The 20267-nt window shown below is 36.6% G+C and overlaps 1 protein-coding gene across 1 annotated transcript in view; it reads left to right on the top strand.

The window, feature by feature from the left end:
* Window positions 1-20267, top strand: part of NBEAL1 (neurobeachin-like 1) — a gene marked incomplete at its 5' end in the record, with an annotated part of 59343 nt that overhangs the window by 27339 nt on the left and 11737 nt on the right. The window contains 25 exons of the mRNA XM_009080831.1: window positions 729-862; window positions 1250-1409; window positions 1506-1608; window positions 2331-2487; window positions 2965-3123; window positions 3460-3619; window positions 3884-3972; window positions 4895-5476; window positions 6061-6236; window positions 6591-6744; window positions 8159-8287; window positions 8610-8915; window positions 9017-9166; window positions 10157-10314; window positions 10869-10993; window positions 11809-11935; window positions 13001-13149; window positions 13976-14109; window positions 14819-14920; window positions 15804-15899; window positions 16001-16125; window positions 17720-17860; window positions 17957-18087; window positions 19226-19335; window positions 19904-20021. Coding sequence (XP_009079079.1) covers window positions 729-862; window positions 1250-1409; window positions 1506-1608; window positions 2331-2487; window positions 2965-3123; window positions 3460-3619; window positions 3884-3972; window positions 4895-5476; window positions 6061-6236; window positions 6591-6744; window positions 8159-8287; window positions 8610-8915; window positions 9017-9166; window positions 10157-10314; window positions 10869-10993; window positions 11809-11935; window positions 13001-13149; window positions 13976-14109; window positions 14819-14920; window positions 15804-15899; window positions 16001-16125; window positions 17720-17860; window positions 17957-18087; window positions 19226-19335; window positions 19904-20021 — 3975 coding nt within the window. The remainder of the gene's footprint in view (window positions 1-728; window positions 863-1249; window positions 1410-1505; window positions 1609-2330; window positions 2488-2964; window positions 3124-3459; window positions 3620-3883; window positions 3973-4894; window positions 5477-6060; window positions 6237-6590; window positions 6745-8158; window positions 8288-8609; window positions 8916-9016; window positions 9167-10156; window positions 10315-10868; window positions 10994-11808; window positions 11936-13000; window positions 13150-13975; window positions 14110-14818; window positions 14921-15803; window positions 15900-16000; window positions 16126-17719; window positions 17861-17956; window positions 18088-19225; window positions 19336-19903; window positions 20022-20267) is intronic.

Consider the following 20267-nt stretch of genomic DNA (forward strand, 5'->3'; position numbering starts at 1 on the left):
CCCTACTGATATCAGTAGGAGAAACTTTCCTACAACTTCATTGCTGGATCACACAGCCAGGCAGAGGCAGCAGCAACAGAACAGCACTATTTAGCCTTTAGCTAAATTTTCATTCTCTTAGTAAAATGGTCAGGCTCCTACCTCTTCCACACATAGTCAAATTTTAGTATTAAAATTAAAAGAAATTAAAAGGAAGCTTTAAGGACAGAATTTTTTTAAATTCTGCTAATATTGGGAATTAACTTTGAACTTAGCAGAAACCACTGGGAAGTCATTCCTTGCAAGGGGAAACAAATTTATTTTTTTGTTGTTTCAAATACAAAATGGTGGAATAAAGTGGAAAAAAAAACCCCAACCACCTCGTTCCCTCTGTCTCTTATGTTTTTTGCATGCTATGGCTAGAAAGTGTCAGTTTGCAACTACAGGGGGAAAATAAGTGCTGTATGTGTAAAAGTTCATAACAAAGAAGTTTATAACCTGCAGCCATGGATGAAGCAACTAAAATCAGGACTGGGATCACTTTGTTCTTGAGAGGCATGCAATGACTATGTTTAGGCACTGGAAAAATCTGGAGACAGTCCACAGCTAAGGAATAAACAGAAAAGGATTTGAGAAGTTCAGGAAATAATGATGAATATAAACACTTGATTTTACTTTTTCTCTCTACTTATATGTAGTGATCCAGCAATAAGCCATAAGACTTTTGCTGCTATTGTTCTGTTTTGTAGAAGCACGCCTGGAGAAGAACATAGTTGCAACTTTCATCTTGATGATTAAACACTTTATTCAGAGACATCATGTTAATCAAGAAAATCTCATTCACTCCCATGGAGTTGCCACCCTAGGAGCCTTGTTACAGAAGGTGAGCAAACTTGAGATACATCCTTTAGTAATGAATGTTATGGATGAGGTCACAATTATTTGACACATAACCAGGATATGAGGATCTTCAGAGGTCTCCTTAGGAAATGCATTTCTTTATTGTGTTTCTGAAAGCAAATAGTGTGAAGAGTTAATCTTGATCTGCAAAGTGAAATAGTGTTTTGTCTTTTTTGCATGTTCTGCTTTTTTTTTTTGTGCTATAGATACTGTATTGTATGGTTATCCAAACTAATTTTATGTTTCTTGTATTGCTTTAATGTAAGCAGACATTGCTATAGAAGATAAAAGAATCTTAGAAATTTAAGAAAATTAAGTTTATTAGGATATTCAATATTTTGAGTGCTAACATCTGTTGTTATTTTGCAAGGTGCCAAGCATCTTAATGGATGTGAATGTACTGATGGCTGTACAGTTGTTGATAGAACAAGTCTCAGTAGAAAAGAACACACAGCTTTTGCAACAAATGTATCAACACTTACTTTTTGACTTCAGTATTTGGAACAGTGGTGACTTCCCCTTCAGAATTGGTGAGTTCTTGAACTTGGACAGCTGTTCAAAGGCACAGTACTCTTCACTTGACATAGATCTTTATCTAGGTTCTAATAGAAAACTTTATATTGTAGGACATATACAATATCTTTCTACTATCATCAAAGACAGCAGAAGGCTCTTCAGAAAGAAATACGGTGTGCAGTTCCTTCTAGACACACTGAGGATTTATTATGGGTATGAGTTTTACTACTTGTGACTCCTCATTTATTGTATGTGGCTGTTGTTTTGTTTCTCCATCGTTACAGTCAGAAAACTAATAAATAAAACTGCAGATTAGCTTTTGGTGGCTGATTTAATTTTCAAAATTGCATTTTTTCTTTCCATTTGACTTGGTACTTTTCCTTGACTTGAATTTTTATATTAAAATTAGATAAAAATTATGTCAGTGACACTAGAAGGTGCTTATAAAAGTCATTAAAATGACTAAATTTTAGAACTTGTTTTCAACAGTGTGAATTAAGTCATACATTGTTGCCATTATAAAAAGGGAGGGAGTTTTATAATTTTAAGTTCTTATATATACTTGTAGAATCTGAAGTAGGACTTCATTAGGAATTTAAAATTTTAGCTTTCAATATTGGTGATTTATATCTGCTTCATGAATATAGTTACAACCTTGAGGAAGACTGGCTCTTTCCTTTAGAGGGCTGGAGGGGGAACCTGAAATCCCCATCTATATCCAGATCTGTACTGTTTACATTTCAGGGCTTTTATAGACTTGCTACTTTTGGCCTACTGTTGCTTATTAGTATTCAGTCACTTGACTTCAATAAGAACGGAAAACTTGTGCGTGATCCCTGGGTAGATCAAAAATTACAGAACTAGCTTAATCAAATTGCTGTTCATGAGTTGTGAAGAAATTCCTGAGGTTGCCTTTTTGGTCTGTTGGTACATAGGAGTGGCTGTAAGTACAGTGATTTGGCTCCTGATGACCTGAGGACAATACGGGCATCGCTGTATGGACTGATCAAGTATTTCCTGAGCAAAGGTGGAACACAGGAAGAAATACAGAGCATTGTAGGATACATAGCTGCCACCAGTGATGAGGAGCAGGTATCCAACATGGCATAAATTAATATTTAAACTGTACATGTTTTGGTTTTGCTTCTTGGTGTTTAGAAATCTTGTCTTGTGTGCTTAAAAGAAGGGGGAACAAAGAAAAATAGACCACAAGCAAAGTGTTAATTGATGTGTGGTTCTGTTTAGATGCAGCTCAAGTAGGATGTGCCTTAGTTACCTTAGTTTACAAAACCAAATAAATTGAACTTCAACTGATCAGGAGTTATGATGTAGTTCTGTTTTGCAGACATCAACAGAAATGGAAGTTGCTTTGTAGCTCTAATTACAGTTTGATAAGGAGATTATGTAGTGAAAAAATGTATTATATCTATTTTTACATGCAGTAATATCGAGCAATGAAATATCTTCTAACAAGCAAAGGGTAAAACTTTAAAGCCAATAGAATTTTCTTAAAACTGAGCAGGAAGTCTGAATGAACTGTGGATTAATTGGGTTGTCTTAATTTTGTAGCTGTGTGGAATTCTGGACGTTCTCCTCAGCCTACTTCAATCCAGTCCAACCCCAGACCAGCTTTTTTTATTGCTTTTTGAACCAGGGAATGCTGATATTCTTTATGCTTTGTTATTGCAACAAAGATACTCTGACAGACTTAGAGAACTTGTGTTCAAGGTAATGAATTGAATATGTTCTTAAATTAACCATTTGAACATAAATTTGTATTTGTCAATGGTCTGACTGCAGAAGTGTATGTAATTGAAAAGGTACTAATCATTCAAGTTCTAGTTATATCTTCTCATATTTGTTTGATGGCATTGTCTCAAAGAAATTAGTGTTCTCTTGAAGTATTGGAGTCTTTAAACAGGAAAAAAAAGCCCATGTTGTTTGAATTAGCTTACAAAATAAGCTCTCAAAACTGTGGACCAGCATATTAAATCATACACAAATTTAAGAGGTCTGGATGCTTCTTTGTGTTTATTTTGCATTTGTGTCTGCTTTTTCTCACAGATTGTGGAAGAGATGCTGAAATGTACCAAAGTTTATGAACGCAGCAAGCATCATATGAGACTCAGAGAAGTGGGATACTCTGGTCTGGGGCTCCTTCTGAATGAATCACCAGTTGCTGTTTCTCTTATTAAAAACCTTCTTAACCAAGTTCTGTATGCAGGTAGTTGGCAAGTGTTGTATTGAGCATTAGTACACTCTTGCTGCTCAGTGACAAACACATCTGGTTTCTTCTGGAAAACCAGAGCTGTTACTTGTAGAGCAACATATTCCCATTAGTCCCAGCTAATGTTTTCTTAGTTCCATGAAGTTTGTTCCTTTTGCTATCCCTGGATGTAAATGTGACTTCCAAGGCAATTTTTAATATTTAGCTGTTACATTCTCATGTGTGATATTGTTTGTGGTGTTTTTTCTTTCTCCCCTGCAGATCCTGCTGTGAATTACAGAGATCTCATAGCTGTAGTGCATCTGGCTCATAGATCAGATATAAACATGAGAGTGGTTATCTGTAGAAAGGTTAGTTGTCTTCTTTAAAACCTTCACGTCCTTAAGCCGATAAAATGTACAGTGTGAAAGCTAAATCATTTCTTTAAAACAATGTGGTGGTATTTGTCGCTACTGTTTTCTTTAGCAATGATTTATGTTAAAAAAGGATGCCCAACTGTCACTTACTATTGAATCTTGCGTATTCAAGCCTTTTTAAAAACCAGAACAAAAAGCATGGCCTCTATCATGATTCTCCAATAGCTTGTATTTTCTACAGGTTAGAGATAGTAGCCTCCTTGAATTACTGAGTTTTCTCAAAGGGTGCTCAAGTCCATGAGCGAAGTTTTTTTTTGTATTCTTAATATGTTATTTTGATGGAACATGCTGCGAATCAAAAAAGTGGTTATGGATACAGGGAAGAAGCAGTGACTTTTTCTTAAACTGAGATCTCTCTGGCTTGTATCACTGGCATTAGTAGTGGTAAATGTACCTCGGAGGGACTGTGTTGTCTATTGAGGTTTTGCTAAGTGCAAAACATGCAACTATAATGTACGTTATCAGTAAGCTATTAACACTGCCATTTTCTTAATGTTATCGATCTAACAGATACTAATCAAGCCTATTTTCCATTCTAGATTTTCACTCTTTTGTAGACTGGTGGGCAAATAGGGTTATTTATTGTGATAAATGTCTTTTGCAGGAATTGTTGCATAAGATGCTGAAATATGAGCACTTAACAATATACTGTTATAGCTTCTTTTTTCCCGTGCTCCTGAGATTTTTTTCTCAAGTATGTATTTCTAATGATAAAAGAAATTGTTGTAGTCTGTTTGCTTATTATTAACCAATTGTGGCTTTTTTTACAAGGTTCTAATAAAAGTTGTAAGATTACAACTGTTGCAGTTACAAGCTAAAATTAACGTGTAGATATGGGATATCTTCTAATCCTTAGGTTTTGCACCTTTTGCGTTTCCAATTGGATGCAGCAAAACAGATTTCTCAGCAGCTGGGCTGGCAGGACACTTTGGTTAGACTATTTCTGAAAGAAAACTCAGATGTCCGGATTGGCTTTAAAGAGAACAAGGCTGATTTCTCCAGGGAAGAAGGAAGAAAGCCTTCTGCTGAAGAACTTCAGAAACATCAAACTGATAAGACAGAGGGGGACAAAGCTGGCAGCTTTGCATCTGTAAATGGTCTGTTTGATCAGTGGAGTTTGGAAGATAACAAGTCCCTGCATGTCCCTGCACATTTCTCTGTTATGCCACTGGAAGATGCATCCGTAGCAGAGATGTCTTTCAGTTCGGAGGTCCGAGAAGGATTGTGGCACAGAAACCCTTCACATTTGAGTTTACATCTGTCCAGTGTTGACTCTTATGAACTGAGTGATGCTGGCAATCAGATGACAGATAGCGAGCCCAGCACACCATCACCTATGGAGAACACAAAACCTTTCTCTGGGCAGCCTGACAAAGAGCTGAGTGCTATAAATGATGTGGGCTTAACTGCTGAGCTGTCTTTATTTGAAAACCAAGGAGTAAGTGATTCACTCCCTATGTGGCTAATTTCTCCAACAACAATTTCCTTTTATTCCTTTAATCTTCCTAAAAAATATTCCCTTCACATATTCCAACAGAAAAGAAAACAATAAGGGTCCTCTGTAGTGAGTAGGGATGCTTCCTTTTTGTAATAAGTCTTCTTTTTATTTGTTATCTAGTTGGGATAGCTTTGATGCTAAAAAACCTAAACAAACTAAAACAGCCTAATCAACCAGCCAGCCACACGCCCCCCTCCCAAAATAAAATTCCAAGGAACCACAAGCAAAAACCGGTAAATTGCCTCCCCTCTTCCTATATTTAAACATCCTTTACCTTCCAGAGGAAACATGTAGCAGACTTTGTGAGAAAATCAAGGGTGGCTACGGGCAGTATGTATTACAACATACAAGCAAGCCACAGTCTCTCTTTATGTTTTCATGAATTTAGCATTTAAATGCAGGGTGCATTGGAATTGGACAGCAGAGTTTTAAAACATGTTGAAGCATAGGGGCTGTGATGAATGATAAATGTTTTGGAGGTTTTCTACACTAGAAGGGCTTTCAATATTTCTCTTCTTTTCTAGGGGAGTGATAAGGAACTCATACAATTACTTACAGATATCCTACTGTGTGTAATGTGGAGAGGTATTGAAAAATCTGATGATGATGCTTGGATTGAGAGAGGGCAGGTGTTCTCTGCTCTGACCAACTTGGGGTTGTCTAATGAGTTGCTGCAACCTTCTGATGAAATAAGACTCAAGTGAGTACAGTTCATCCCTTTCGAGGAAAAATAGAAAAATCTAAGGGACATGAATGAAGCTGGGAAGAGGTGGGTGTTTCTCAAAAAGATGTACTTTTCTGTGCTCTCTTTACACATACTGTCAGAAATATATTCCACTACCTATTTAATAGTGTTGTGTGGCTCTAAGGTTTTAAAACTGTATTGCTGTTTTCATGAGCCTCTCAATCTGTTTTACCTCATTGACTTATTGAGGAGATGGCAGTTATGTCACTGCAGACTAAGAGATTCAATTAAATACTTAATTGGATTTTTAGAAAGCCACTTATACTTACAACATGTAATACTTACTTTGGGATTTTGTTTTCCGTGCAGCTTGCTGGAGAAGATGTTAGAATGGTCGGTCACTGATAACAGAGATTCAAAAGCTCTCCCTACACATGCTGAAAATGCCTTCAGGCTCTTGCTAATTGTACAGGATTTCCTGCAGACAGAAGGACTAGTTAATTCAAATTTATGGACAGAAAAGGTACAGTAACTGCACGATGGAAATACTTTGTATAGGTAAAGTAGTCACATTGGATACTGTCATCCCTTCTAGTCATGTTTTAAACCATAAATATTACAGAGTAATGATTTATAGTGGAATGGATTAGAGTGCCTCTTTATGAATAAAAAATGTGAATACTTACCATAGGGAATATAGTTAATTATGCAAATTAAATAGGCCTGTGAGTGGTACTCTTTACTGAAAATCCACATCTCTTCAGACTGAAGAAATATTTAGGAAATGTAGAAGCTGATGAAACAATATCAGTTGTAACTTTAGCAGCTTTTGCACTGCTTATCACCTTTTTTGACTCACTGCGTGTCCTGAATAAAAGACCAGCCAAAATTCTGCTCTCAATTGCAAGGTGAGAAATGCCACTTTAGAGCTTTGTCCCATATTGGAGTTTCAACACCCAGACTCAACATTTATATAATTTCTGACACTAGTCTTACTTCCTCCTCTGTCTGAGTTGTCATTGTTTTTCCATTTTTTGAGGAAAAAGGAAAGAGATATTATATGGAAACCATCATTATATCATGACAAACTTGTAAAAAAAATTAAGGCTACCTTTTTTTTGGAGGGGCAAAAAAAAAGGTGTCATGTCAAGAGTCATCAACACTGTTGTTGCTGTTCACCAAAATGCCTGCTTATAAGTAACATAGCTTAATCTTAAAGCTTTGAATTGCTCCTTTTTAAAAAGTCTCTTGGTAAAAGCTTTTTCTTCTGTTGTGAAACCTAATTAGAAGTGAGATGTGAACTTTGGAGCAATGAGAGTCATGCTTATTTCCAATTCTGATTTGAAAATAACAGTGCTTTCATACATCGTCTTCCACTGTGCCTGGGGTGAATGCAAAGCACCATAATGTCCTAAGCAGAACAGCTTTCAGTCAGAATGATTTTACATTCCAGTCATTTATTAGAGAATGAATCATGGTCTATTAGTTTTAAGCAAACATGTCTGGGTAGTGAAACATGTCATTTGCCTTGTGAATACCCTCCTTTCACAAGGCCTCTATTGCTTCTGGAATCTAAACACTGACAGAAAGGAGTTCCTCCTAGTGCAGTCTCTAACTTTTCTAAGGAAATGGCATTTACCAGAGTTTAATTATAGGAAAAACAATAATATATACTACATCCTGGCTTTGGCTTTTTCAGAAATACTTGAGATAACATACTGGGCTAGATGGATTTTTGTAGTCAGGAATTTTTTTTAATTACTGGTTTAACTGGGATTCTGGGATAACTTTCTGGGTTTGATTAAGGTAGAAGTGTGAACACAGCCTCTTCAGCTCTTTGAAATTATTGTGTCTCCAGCTGGAGTACTTATTGTTAATTTTACTTCAATTTATTTTATTTTTTTTAATGTTATGCAAATATTCTGGTATTTCAATAGCTCTTGGAAGAACTAGTGACTCTCATGGACAACCTGTCAGTCTGTTACTCTGATGGCCTAGAGGCAATTAGGCTTTCACAAGTGCAAGTCCAGTTGCTCCTTGGCTTCATTGCACAAGATAACTTACAGGTATGTTGCAAATTCCTCCTACTGAGTTTTAAGGGTGTGTTTGGTGTAACTGTTGTGGTTTATGGGAGAGGAGCTGCTCATAAGAGTGAGCAGACAGCAGACAGTCCTTCATCCTTCTGTAGAGAATATGTTTTATTGGTTCTTACCATCTGCAAGTTTACTCTACACTCCTGTCAGTGTGCACCTCTGGCATGTGAGAAAAAGGTAGAGGGCAACCCATTTGAAGTTAGGATTATGTAGGCACTGGTTGCAGTAAAAAGATAGGTGCTCAAAATTATTATTTTCAGGATTGCATTCATTTTTTTGTTGGTTGTTTCTGTAGGTCTGTGCTATGGCAGCAGCCAAACTAAACACCCTCCTTCAGACCAAAGTAATTGAGAGCCAGCCTGAAGCATGCTACCTCTTGGGGAAGCTGGAAGGCATTTTGAGTAGATCAATCGAAGAGAAGACAGAAACTTACTCATTTTTGGTTCCCCTTGTTCGGACATTGATATCCAAGATTTATGAGCTTCTCTTCATGGAACTGCATCTCCCTTCATTGCCTCCTACCAATGGCAGCCCATCTTTCTTTGAGGACTTTCAAGAATACTGCAGCTCTGATGAGTGGCAAGTTTATATTGACAAATATGTAAGTAGTAGATTCTTGTCATTTTCCTCTTTTTTTTTTTTTTCCCTGAAAGCAGAGGAACCCATGCAGAAACCACGTTGTGCTTTTTGTTTTTGAACCAGATTATTCCAAATATGAAGCAGTATGAAGAGAATTTATTCAGACACTATAATGAGCAGATGGCACTTTATTGGAAAGATTGTTTTGAAGCATTTATGGTGAACATGCACAAGCGAGACCGGGAGAGAGGAGAAAGTAAGCTGAAATTTCAGGTAAGGTGAAAGTTCTCTTAGAACTGTCTCAAGAATTGGTTTTTAAAAGATGGAGAAAATGAATTCCAGGATGGTCCAATTCAAGTGATTGCAGACGGGTTAACCGTTTTAAGATTTTATGGGCAGTGTGACTGTATACACTTCTAGGATATGCTTTTTAATTCTGCTCTTTCTGTTTAAGAGTCTTATCTGTAAGCAGAGTTATTTCAGGACAGTAGGCCTTTTTCATACAGCAATGTAAAATTAAGCTATAAGCTTCATCTTCTTTTACTCGTGATTTGTGTTTTGAATTGTTAAAACCTGTTCTCTGTTATGAGATGAGTCACTTGGATTTTTTAACCCCATTTCAATACAGTTAAAACATTCAAACTAGTGAACAGTTCCTACTTAATCTGTGGGAAAAATTGCTCCCTAACTGACCTGTCTGTATAAGGTCCAGATTCAGTTTCAGTGTTAGAATTAACTGGTAATTACAGGAGACATCATAGTTAAGCTACATTTCTCGTTTTCCCTGTGTTTTCTTAATAGCAAAGCTTGTAGTAAGTCTTTTCTATTCAAGTAGCTGTAAGAAAAATGCAATATGAGTCACATTCTAAATACCAGAATTTAAAGAAAAATCCTACCTATATATAGGGGTGTGTGTACATATGTATGGGGGGGGGTGTGTGTGTACCTATATATATATATTTATGTATGGGGTGTGTGTATATATAGGTTCTAATACTGAGCACTTTTCTGACAATGAGAAGTTACTTACATATGGATTCACATTGATAATGCTTTCTTCACATCTTTAAGTCAAAGTTTGACACTATTTCTTCCAGTACTAAGCTTTTTAAAATTTCATAAACATCAACTTAAAATTTCAGAAATTTGTAGTGCTAAACCTTTTTGTTTCTTATTTTATGAGAATTCTTAGAAGCCACAAAACTGTGTTTCCAAAGGTCAGAGTTGTTTCAATGCTAAGATTTATTTTCAATGGTCTTTCAGGAGCATTTTGTGGAGCCATTCAGGAGAAAGGCTCGACAGGAAAATCTGCGGTACAACAATATGCTCAAGCAACTTAGTAATCAACACACAGCCACTCTGAGACAGTGGAGAACAGCCCAGCTTTACTTGTTCTCTGAATGTGGTCCTTGGTCAGAAAGGTAAGAGTGAAGTTCTTAAATCAGTCTGTATATGATGGTTAAAAGTAATTTACTCACATGAGAGTTTCACATGGTTTGAACCATGTGATAACCATTGGCTGATAACAATTCCCTAGAGGTGAAGTTAATACTGAATGGGTCTTTTATGATGTTTCCTGCATTTAATTATCCAAATGCAAACTTGGAAGTGCAATGCTAAGCTGGTTGTCTGGATACTAGATGTTCTTGCCAAGTGACAGTTGAAAATTATTTATCAATGAAGAAGTTGCAAAAACTTTTTGAGAAATCCTACAGGTTGGTGACTGTAGGAAAAGAGAATACACTTGCCAATAAAGACTTGAGTTTCTGTGAAAATAAATACTGTTTACAAAGCAGAGTGATGATCAGAGCTGCTATATGAAATGCAAAATTAAAATACATGTTTTTGCTTTTATATTTTACAATGTACAGCTGGATGACCAATTTTTTCTACATATGTATTCTTTTGTAATTAGTTCGTTCTTTCAGGTCCTTAACTTTCTTTTAACTTTGTGTTAATATTCTTGTTTTCCTAGGAAACAGAGTCCTGTTCACTGGAAACTTTCAAATGTGGAGAACTTTTCACGTATGAGGCTAAAACTAGTGCAGAATTACAACTTCAACTCTCATCAGGATGCTAGCGACCTGAGAGATAATTTAGGTAAAGTTATATTTGCCATTTCACTTGAGTCTTTACCAAAGAAAGATACACACCTTTGTCTTTGCATTTATTAAGCAGTGTATGCTAGATACTCAAGTCTTGATTATTTTTTTCTTTGTTTCATCTATAGTAAAATCTATAATGTGAGGCTGGTGCTTTTTCCTGAAACAGCATCTTCCTACTGGGAAGAATTCACTTTCCCTTGTTCACTGAAATGTGTATATTTGTTGCACAATAAAAAAATGTTAAGTCCTTTGATTTAAAATAAGCAGTCACGTAGCTTTCTTGCGTAAGTTTATTTTTTCAAGCAAGAGTAGCCATGAGATCAGAGTAAGCAGGCAGTATTTGTTCAAAACCTTTTAGAGCTTATGAAGTGTGAGAAACAGCTGAGTTAGTGCTGTAACTGTTAAGTTAGGTTATTGCATATCAAGCCTCAAACAACACAAAAACCTCACTCTTGTAAACCCACTTAAGCAAAAAAATCAATGCACTCCATTCCCCTTAAATCTGCATGCTTTAGCAGTGTCTGGCAGAACATTGCAAAATATTTTGTTGGAAATGTCCACATCAGAATTCAATTCAAATTTTTCATATGTGTTTGTCTTCTTCCCTTTCTGCTGTTGCAATTTCCATAGATACTTCAGCATAGTTCAAGGACTATTTTTAGTGTTCTGCTTAACCTCAAAAATCTTTAAGAAGTCTGGTTGCATCTTACTTGGTTAAGACTAACATTTAGCCATAGAAGATAGACTTAATAGTTTAGATTTCTAAATATATTGTAGCAAAAAATTTTCTGAGCTGTCTGTTTATGATAGGTGTGCACCAGACGCAGCCCTCTAGTGAGTCTCTGCTTCTGGAGATGGTGAAGCAGGTCAAAGTGAGTGACTTGGAAAATCATGTTCTTGAAGTCCCAGAACAAGACACAGCTGCCAGTTCCAATTTGTAAGTAGAGCAGAATAGAACAGTTCTGTGCTAGGGATAAGGTGTGAGAAATTACTTTGGGAATTGATTAACATACAAAGCTTCCTCTTTCATTCTCTGACTTTAACAATCCACTGCAGGAAAGTTTTGATCAGCAGAAAAGTTGCTGTTGGATTTATCATTGTCAATGATGAGACTTTAAAAAGTCCCAGGGAAAGAAGGCAGAGCAGATGTTTGTGAGGATCCATTAGTGATATACTGCTTACAGTTGGTCTGAATCTAAAGCTACAAAATTGTTGAAGCTTTGCTATGATGTCCATTGACTATAATTCTCAAAAGCCAATCTGCCCTGTAAGGACATAGACCAGACTGGAACTAGGTTTTGTTCATAGTTGCCATGGCCATTCACTATACCATCAGCTGCATAGCATTGGTATTTACTTGGTTGGCATTAATCTGCTAGTGTGCCTTATGCTTAAGAGCATTCCAGAGAGAAGGTCTGCTGTGCTGTTGCCATGTCACTTGTGTGACTGAAAAAAAGGGGGGAGTGAGAGAAGAGAGGGTTGGGGGAGGATAGCAAATTATTTGCTTTAGTAACTGGACATGTGATGCTGTGTCTGCATCTGTGTGTGTCTGTGCTGTTGAAGTCCCATAGAGATGTAGCACTTTGAGTGATACTGATGCATTTTCTTGTACTTTTAAGGTTGTTAAATGCTTGCTATAGACTATAGCAAAATAACTCTGAAGATAACTTTAGATACATGAGCTGGAACTCAACTCTGCTCTGGGCCAGAAGGTTTAAGCACCTAGCAATTAAATAAGAAAGGGAAATGCAGGATGATGTTTTCATACTTCAAGGGCAGTCTAGTCCAATGTGCCTGAGGCTGAAATATAAAGCCTGACGAATGATACTATGAAATGATGTTTGTAATCTAGTCAGAAACTCCCAAGACTGCTGCTGAAAGTAACTTCATATAATCATTTATGTTGTCCTTTAAATGCATTCAAATTTGATTATTTTCTGAACTGTACTTAAGCAAATGTATAATCTACCAAACCCTGTAATACTTAGTGGTATTTTTGCAGGGATGAGAAGGATGAGGAAGGCCAGAAAGAAAAGCTAATATTGTCTGAAGACTGTGAACTCATTACAGTAATTGACGTGATACCTGGCAGGCTGGAGATCACGACTCAGCACATCTATTTCTTTGATGGTAGCATTGAAAAAGAGGAAGGTGAGCATGATTAACCTCTTCCTTTTCAGTGCAGTTCAGCATTCTGCTTTTAGTAGGCCGAGTTTGATTTTTTGAGAATGATTGTCAAACTAATTGCAGAGGGACAAGTTGTTGATCTGGACTTAAAATTAATATTGCACTTGGTAGTCAGTGTCTTGCTGATCCCTTCAGAATCAAGATCTGGAATTGTATTTTCTGACATGTTAAACTAATTCACTATTCTTGGTATTTCTTAAAAATAACTTACTTAAAAATGGCTGACTAAATAAAAGTCATTACCTCTAATTTGCTTTATAAATGGCATCTCCTTGTTCTCCCTGACAAATAATGTTTCACTCATACATTGATTAATAAGTAGTACTATGTATGCATTAATCATCTCTATTAATTTAGGGAACTTTAATAGAATATAAACAGTTGAGTATGAAAACAATGAAGTTAAATGTTTGACCAATAATAGTAAAATTTTCCAAAACAGTATATCAAAATGTTTTGGGAAATCTAAACATAAACATTTCTATTTGAGCCTGTTTTAGAAAAAAAGGAGATTAATTCATACTTTTTGTCAATAGAATACATTTAGAATGTATCTCTAATTAGAAAGCAAAAGCAATTTCTGTACTTCATCAGGTATTTCTTGCTTGCTTTCTTGCAGCACAATAGCTGAAGGTAGTATTATCCTGGCGAAACAGTTAATCAAGCCAGATATAAAATTTGCCTTTTCTAGGAATAAGTCTGGAGTGATTGCCAGTGGTACTGCACTATGTCTATATGAAAAGGGGTTTTTATATATGTTCCAAGTCAGTAATCAAGGTGCTCTTCCTAGGGGTAGGTTTTGATTTCAAGTGGCACCTTTCTCAAATTCGAGAAGTACACTTGCGTCGGTACAACCTGAGGAGGTCAGCGTTGGAGATCTTCCTCGCAGATCAAACCAACTATTTCCTCAACTTCAGTAAGGAGGTATGGGTTTCTGCTCTTATATAAATAGCACAATCAAGTTTAAGGTCACTGATCATATTTAATTTGAGTCTGGTGTCTTTCATAATACTGCAACACTAGTACCAAAGGGTTTGCTGGGTATGGCCATTATGGGAAATGAGACTGCAGTCTGTGAAAGCCTCAGTCTGGCACCTAAAAATTGATTAATTGTGAAAAGAGGCATAAAACAAGATTCTTCCTTTTCCTGTTATCATACAGAACAATTACTTAACTAAGATTACATCAATAGTAATCTAAATGTCTTGAAGCCCACACATCTTTTTAAAATACTGAGCAAATTAATTACAAAGCAAAGGAGACTTTGTTTTACCACAGCTTTGGAAATCATTTCTAGTTCTGCATTTCATGCTTTAGGATTAGTGAAATTACACACACACACACTCCCTCCCGGGTAATGTCAGTGATCCTTTGTATATGGGACAAAGATATCAGAACTTAGAGGGAGTTACATACTAGTACATCAGTTTATGACTAACTCTTATCAAATGTTGTGTGGTTTGTTTTTGGTGTGAAGGATGTCACATCCATCCGCGTCCCAACATTTTATGCAGCAAGAGATCCAAGTGTTTGGCAGTGTGACTCTGTCCTATTTATTTCACATTTTGGTTAGCACATATGTTGCCTAATTGTCAGCTTCAGATATTATTTTATTAATGCTGTTTTCTGACAGGCACGAAACAAAGTATATAGTCGAATAATGTCACTGCGTTCTCCAAATATATCTGGGACCAGATCTCCACAGGAACTTTTTAAAGCTTCAGGTCTGATGCAGGTACAAAACTTCAGCATTCCTCTGCTTTTTGAAGGAGTCCCCCAGTGTCTGGAAGGCAGTTGCCAGCTTCTGTACCCTCAGTCTGGGTCTGAACTTTCACATGCATATTTTTAGAATTGTGGATTTGTGTTTAGCCTATTCCAGGCTCTGTTGATGTGATTGAAGAGTCTTCCATCTCTTTATGCCACAATCTCTTTATGCCACAATCACTGTTTTCTCTGAGGGAGGAAGCTTTACAATTAACATTAAAATACTGGAAATATTTTGATTTTGTTTTCCTAGCACTGAAGCTATCATGTTGTATATTTACACAGAGAAAATGTCATCTAATGGAACTTCTCTATTACACTGCAGAAAAATGTTGAGCTCTTCTGAACACAGCTGTATCTGTTCTTTGCTTTAAAATATGATAATGGAGCAAAGGCACAAGGACAACTTAGTTTACAAATTCCTGTGCTGTTGACCAGTGGTATAACAGTTTATTAATAAAATTCTGTCCTTAGAATTCTAATGGATTTCAAAGTTCTGTTCCCATTTTGCTCAGTCCCTGTTTACCTGTTGTCTTTGTTTCTTTCATTTCTTCTTTTCCTATCTTTTTTTATTCTATGGCTGTTAGTTGTCTGCTGCCCTGTATTTAAAATAGTTCTGTCATCAATCAGGGCCCTGATTTCAATGAAATGTAGGTAGGACGATCACTGAATCAAAGGGAAAATAAACTTAATTATGAGGATTTAGATCTGCATTTTCATACCATTTTTGTGAGCTTGTGCCTTTTACTTGTGAATAATATCCTCTGGCAGATGGATTCTGACAAGACATGTAATTTGCAATTAGTGGTATCTTTGCTATGGTGAATTCCATTGTATCTTTCTTGGTCTTTCAGAAATGGGTGAATAGAGAAATATCCAACTTTGACTACCTTATTCAGCTGAACACCATGGCAGGACGAACTTACAACGACCTTGCTCAATACCCTGTGGTAATTTAAAAAGTTAATTTTACAATTTTTGCCAAAGCTATATTTTTTTTTCTGTTTTGAAATATGTATTTTTCATCTCTATTTGATCTTTGACTTTTTAGTTTCCCTGGATTTTACAAGATTACACTTCAGAAGAACTGGACTTGAATAATCCTGCAGTCTTTAGGGATCTGTCCAAACCCATAGGTGTGGTAAATGAAAAGAATGCTAAGATTGTGAAAGAGAAGTACGTATTTGAAAACTTTGTTATATTTCTCTGTCTTTTCTGAGTCTCCAAGCTCAACTAAATTTGTGACAGTGACATTTTTAAAACTGGTGTTATAACATCACAGATGCAAAGGTGGTTGATTTTTTTTTTTTGTTCCTGCTGCATTCAGATTATCTTATGGCACTGAAAGAACAAAACTTGCTGTAGAAACAATTTAATGGCTCAGCAGTTTGAAAACACATACTGTGTTCCAGGTCTGCTTCAAGATAAGGAATGTGAAATTACACTGATAAGTTGAGCTGCCTGAACTAAGAAGCAGCATTGATCTCAAGCCTGTGCTTCCTGCTCTTTTTTTCAAGCTTAGTTTATTATAACTCAGTGACTTTCAGCAGCTCCTCTGTAGGTAGGAATGACAGGTACTTACACCCACACATCAGTGTAGTGGTCTTTCCTTTTTCGCTAGTGTGGGCAGTGAGTGTGCTATCATAACAGATTGCACTTGTCAGGTATCTTCCAAAATCTTCTGAAAACTTGGAACATGGAGAATTTGCTTTGAATGATTAGGCTTTATCCTGACTATAATGAAATTGGTTCTCTAGCAGTATGTTTAAGTATAATTTCTCTTACTAGCCTTGTGACATTGAGTAATGTATCAGCCAGGTGGTGGCATGGTAGAGTGAGTTTGCCAGTAGAAAAGGAACCAAGTGTTAAGTAAATCTCTCTTCTGCATCCTGACACAGTCACACACACATTTCTTACATCTTGCAGGAAACTGTCGCAAGTCTCTTCCATAGTCAATATTCAGCTTAGTCATGTGGGCTTTTTTAGCCTGCTGTATAAAGCCATGCTTAGTCAGTCCTGTCGGCCCTTTGTCTAGTTTCTGACAGCTGATAGCAAATGCCTAGGGAAGAGTAGAAGAGGTATGCAAAGGCTTCATTCAGTGTAAATTTCTATCTTTCAGCAGTTTTTTGCGTAGGGACTTTCTACATAAATGTGCTGGTTTGAAAGGAAACCAGTGAGAGACTCCAAGTCAGAAATAAAATTTAATAGGGAAAACAAAAAAAAAAAAATGAAACAGTACAAAAAGAAACCACTGACAGAGTCAGAAAGCAACCTGACACCCTGTCAGTCAGGGTGTTGATGGTAGTCCAATTAAATGGTGGCTGCAGTCCTCCTGGAGTGATGGTTCTGTTAGAGCAGTGATCCTGTAGATCTGGTCTTCACCTGAAGGTTCATCCAGGTGGGAATGCTTGGCTCCTCCCCTGGGGTGAAGCATCTCACAATGCCACAACATAATTCTATGGGTCCTTGACAGCCCATTAAACAGAGATAACTCCCTCGGAAGCTATCAGAGATGAGTAGGAGATAATGAGCACTGTCCTACCTGCTTTAACAGCTTGTGAAGATGATAATAGAATACATACTATTGGTTACACCCTACATTGTAACCCAGGACAATAAAATTGGAAATAATTGTTTGATAGAACTCAACATATTTTTCTCTTATAAATTGTTGTGTCGTTTCTTTTGAATCTTTGCCTACAATAAGAATAATCAACACATAAATCAGCTGTGGTGCTCAGTTGTATTCATAAAGATATCTTTTTTTTAGTTACGAGAATTTTGAGGATCCCCTTGGGATGATTGACAAGTTTCACTATGGGACACATTACTCAAATGCTGCTGGTGTTATGCATTACCTCATTCGGGTAGAACCTTTCACAACACTTCATATCCAACTCCAAAGTGGCAGGTATGCTCTGAGCAAATAAGCAGCACTTTTCTATTTCTTCCTTATCATTTTACTGAGGGAATGATCAAAATCCAGCCTGAGTTTTCTGATCCACAGATTTGACAGCGCTGACAGGCAGTTCCACTCTATTCCTGCTACGTGGCAGGCACGCATGGACAACCCCAATGATGTCAGAGAACTTATCCCAGAGTTCTTCTACTTTCCGGAGTTCCTGGAGAATCAAAATGGTAAACTGACTGCTCAGGTTATTCTCATAGAAAACTGTTCCTGTATTCTTCAGAAAATAATTGTTGCAACCATTTATGAATGCTGTGGAACACTTCTTAATTAAACTTCATAGTGTGATTGTAGATGTTAATCCCCATGCTGGCTTCAAATTGTTTATGAAGATACCAATTGTGTTAGGTAGCAGCCTAAACGTTGTTTAAAATTCAGACTAGGGGCTTAAGGATGGCTAAAAATCGTGTTCTTTACCTAATGTGAAGTATCAGAGATGCTCATTTGGATGTTTAAAAAAGTTAGTAATAGTTGGTACTGACTAAATAGGTAGCAAAAGTTCATAGAAATTAATTAATATTTTTACTGGGTTCATTGGGTAATAAGAGCATGAACATCTTCAAACATTTGAGGTCCTTAATTTGTTCTAGGCAACCAGCATATTTTCTGCATGGTGCTGTTGCCTTCCAGTACAATATTATGTCATCTGATTATACAGCCATGCAAGGTTTCAGTACGTGTCAGCAAAAGGGAGGGGAGTGGGGTGAAAGCTGCTTCACTTGTACATAATGCTGATTGAAGAGACAGCATCCTGCATTCTGACATGAGATTCCTAACTGCTGATAATTTAGTCTAACAGGTACAATGTACTAGTTACAAATTACAAAAATTAGAAACCCCTAAGTCCTGCTTTCAAGTAATTTAAGTATTTAGAGTTGTTTCAGTGATAGCTGGTGAGACTTGAGTTCTTAAAAGCCTTGGTTTAAACCACTTAAACCTATAAGTAACTCCCTTCTTATGAAAACCTCATCGAAATGTTTTGGAGTCTTAATCCTGGTATAGCAAATGCAGATATGGTTACAGATAGGTGTGTAGAAGATTAATAGTACGTTTATGGTTGGGACTTTGGCTTCAAAATCATTTAGATGGTATGGATAACTGTTATCCTGCATCATTTAAAATTTTAAACATTCAGAGCAGAACTTAGCCTCCCATGTTAGTGGTAGGGCTACTAGAGATTTATATTAATAATTTTTCAATATCCTCCCCATGCATTGAGAAAAGAACAATTTTTAATCATTACTGAGAAATCAAGATATTTGAAATATTTTGTAGTAACTCTTCAAATTCTCTGAATTATTCCCTAAGGTTTTAACTTAGGCCAGCTTCAAACATCCAAAGAGGTGATAAATGATGTTGTTCTCCCCAAATGGGCCCACTCCCCAGAAGATTTTATTTATAAACACAGGAAGGCTCTGGTAAGTGTATGTTCGTATGTGTGAAGTAATCATAAAGAAACTACACCTGCACATTGCTACTGTGGCTTAAATGTTAATACTGTGACTACATTCAAGCTAGAGTTGTGGTTGCATTTGACATTACAAGTACCATTAGAACTTCCAATTAAAAACACAATGCATGTTGATAAAATGCTCAAAAGAGTATTTAATCTTTCAGATATTTTGGGTACTAATCATTTGGGCATTTTCTGCCCTAGGAGATAAAATGCAGAATGAGGTGATTACAGGTGGTAAGGCTTCCCTTGCTATTTAAAGATTATTTTGTATGGTATTAAGGAGCTGGCAGATTAGCTTCCCTTGCAGAGTTGCATTTCAAAAGTCTAGATCTGCTATTCTTCCTCTTACCTGGCAGTTACTGCCCATGACGCACATGGATATTCTTATGCTTCTGCCCTATACGTTGGTATATACTTAATTTGTGGATACTCTTAGTTTAGGAATTAAATCTCTTCCACAGAAAATAGCAAATACTTCAAGATGGCAGCAGTACTTCTCTTATTCTTACAAGAGCAATTTTTCCTTCTAGGAATCTGAGTATGTTTCTGCTCATCTTCATGAATGGATAGATTTGATTTTTGGCTACAAGCAGAGAGGACCAGCTGCAGTGGAGGCACTAAATGTGTTCTATTATTGCACTTATGAAGGTACAAAGCAGTGTACTGTCTTGTCATTGTCTTCAGACATGTGAGTTTTCAGTATTAGCCAGGAAACACTTGATTTGTGAGTATATCATACTGTAGCATATGGTAAGGCAATAGATTTATAGGTGCAGTATGGCAGCATAACTTGTGATTTGTCATCAAACAACACCAGTATAGTTTTTATAAAGGGGGGGGGCCTGTTAGAGTTACCTGTCTTTGGTTTCTAAAAGTTCTTGGGTTTTTTTTCTA

Source organism: Acanthisitta chloris, unplaced genomic scaffold (assembly GCF_000695815.1).
Source record: "Acanthisitta chloris isolate BGI_N310 unplaced genomic scaffold, ASM69581v1 scaffold25238, whole genome shotgun sequence".
NCBI lineage: Eukaryota > Metazoa > Chordata > Aves > Passeriformes > Acanthisittidae > Acanthisitta > Acanthisitta chloris.